Source organism: Nestor notabilis, unplaced genomic scaffold, assembly GCF_000696875.1.
Source record: "Nestor notabilis isolate BGI_N333 unplaced genomic scaffold, ASM69687v1 scaffold6444, whole genome shotgun sequence".
Taxonomy (NCBI): Eukaryota; Metazoa; Chordata; class Aves; order Psittaciformes; family Psittacidae; genus Nestor; species Nestor notabilis.
This window is the reverse complement of record NW_009924160.1, coordinates 26,844-28,392: the sequence shown is the minus strand read 5'-3', so window position 1 is coordinate 28,392 and position 1,549 is coordinate 26,844. Positions and strand designations below refer to the sequence as shown.

Here is a 1,549-nt window from a genome sequence, read left to right as displayed (position 1 = left end):
TCTGTGAGCTTTCTGCAAGTAACTTTGGAAGCTCTCAGCCCTCTGCAGGCAATTCCAATAGAGGGTCAAGGACTTAAAATTGTGTGAAAACAGGTGAACAGTGCCCCCAGTGAGGAGAAGAAACTCTAGTTAGAAGAAAACTTGGTATGAGAACAGGCTTTGAGCAGCTTATTGAATTTAAATGACACAGATGTCAGGAAGCCAATGTATTTGATGGTTTTTGGTATACCACATGCAGGTAGTTGGTCCATTAGCTTGAGACCTCTTACAGCCAAAGCAAACCCGAGTTTGGATGGGAAGTAAGTCTTGCCTTTCTCTCTTGAAGGTTTTCAAACCATACCAGGCATCCCAGCATGACATGTGCCGATTCCACTCTGAGGACTACATAGACTTCCTGCAGAGAGTGAGTCCCAACAACATGCAGGGATTCACCAAGAGCCTCAATGCCTTCAACGTGGGGGATGACTGGTGAGTGCTCTGCACCTCCTCCACAGTCACAAAGGGGGTGCTCCTGCATGGCTGTGTCCAGAAACCCCACTTAGAATGTCCCATTCCTCCTTGTTTTTAACCAGGATAAGGTTTGTGTCCCTCATATTACTGGAACCCCCTCAGTTCCTTTCTCTTCTCCTGAAATCTTGCAGTCCTCCTTCTTAGATCTACATTTAAGCTGTAAGCATGTTGCATCAGAGATGGTATCTCTGCTTGTTCTTGAACATGCTAATTGTCGCTTTTAATAATTTCCTGCCATTTTAGCTGCCTTAATATGTGCATATTAAATCCAAAACAGTTTTGAGAGGCTGAGTTTCAGGTAGAACTAAGGAGATTGTCATCTTCTGTACAAAACTACATAAGATCATGTTGAGAATATTCAGTTCCAGCCTTTAATGGTTGTGAGAGATGAAACTTGAAAGAAATGTGGAAGGGCTCTGTGGTTGACTGAGGAAATGGCAATATGCCTTGTCTGGATTATAAGGGCTGTCAGAGAGTAAGACTGTTCTTACGTGGAGGGGAAAGCTCTAGGTACTAACATGGGAGGAGTTATGTTGGCTAGAGAACAGTGTTAACCCCAAAAGATACCAGTAGAGCCTGGGTTTTGAGATTTAGGCTGAGAAACAGAAGACTTATCCTATAACCTTGCTGGTCTCTATGATCAGACACCATCTTATCAGAAATGAAAGGGGAAATAAAATCCTGTAGCCTTTAAGCCATCACTTGTCTACAGATGTGGGACATGATGCCAGCCAGCTGGTGACACAGGGGCTGCATGTCCTGTGTTTCTGTACATTTCCAGCGCTGGCTCTGCGTGGTGGGATGGATCAGACCTTAGTGCAGTGTTAAACATTACCCAGCAGTATGCACTTGCAGCCCAGAAAGGCAACCATGTCCATGGAGAGGGGTTTTTGACAAAGGTAAATAGTGACAGGACAAGGGGGAATGGCTTTAACCTGCCAGAAAGGAGATTGAGATGAGCTCTTAGGCAGAAGTTCTTCCCTGTGAGGGTGCTGAGGCCCTGGCACAGGTTGCCCAGAGAAGCTGTGGCTGCCCCATC

General features: G+C 45.4%; 1 protein-coding gene across 1 annotated transcript in view; it reads left to right on the top strand.

Moving 5' to 3' along the window:
- The first annotated feature begins 292 nt into the window (after window positions 1–292).
- Window positions 293–1,549, top strand: part of HDAC3 (histone deacetylase 3) — an 8,723-nt gene continuing 7,466 nt past the window's right edge. Inside the window, exon 1 of the mRNA XM_010012486.1 lies at window positions 293–468. Within this exon, the coding sequence (XP_010010788.1) occupies window positions 293–468 (176 nt within the window). The remainder of the gene's footprint in view (window positions 469–1,549) is intronic.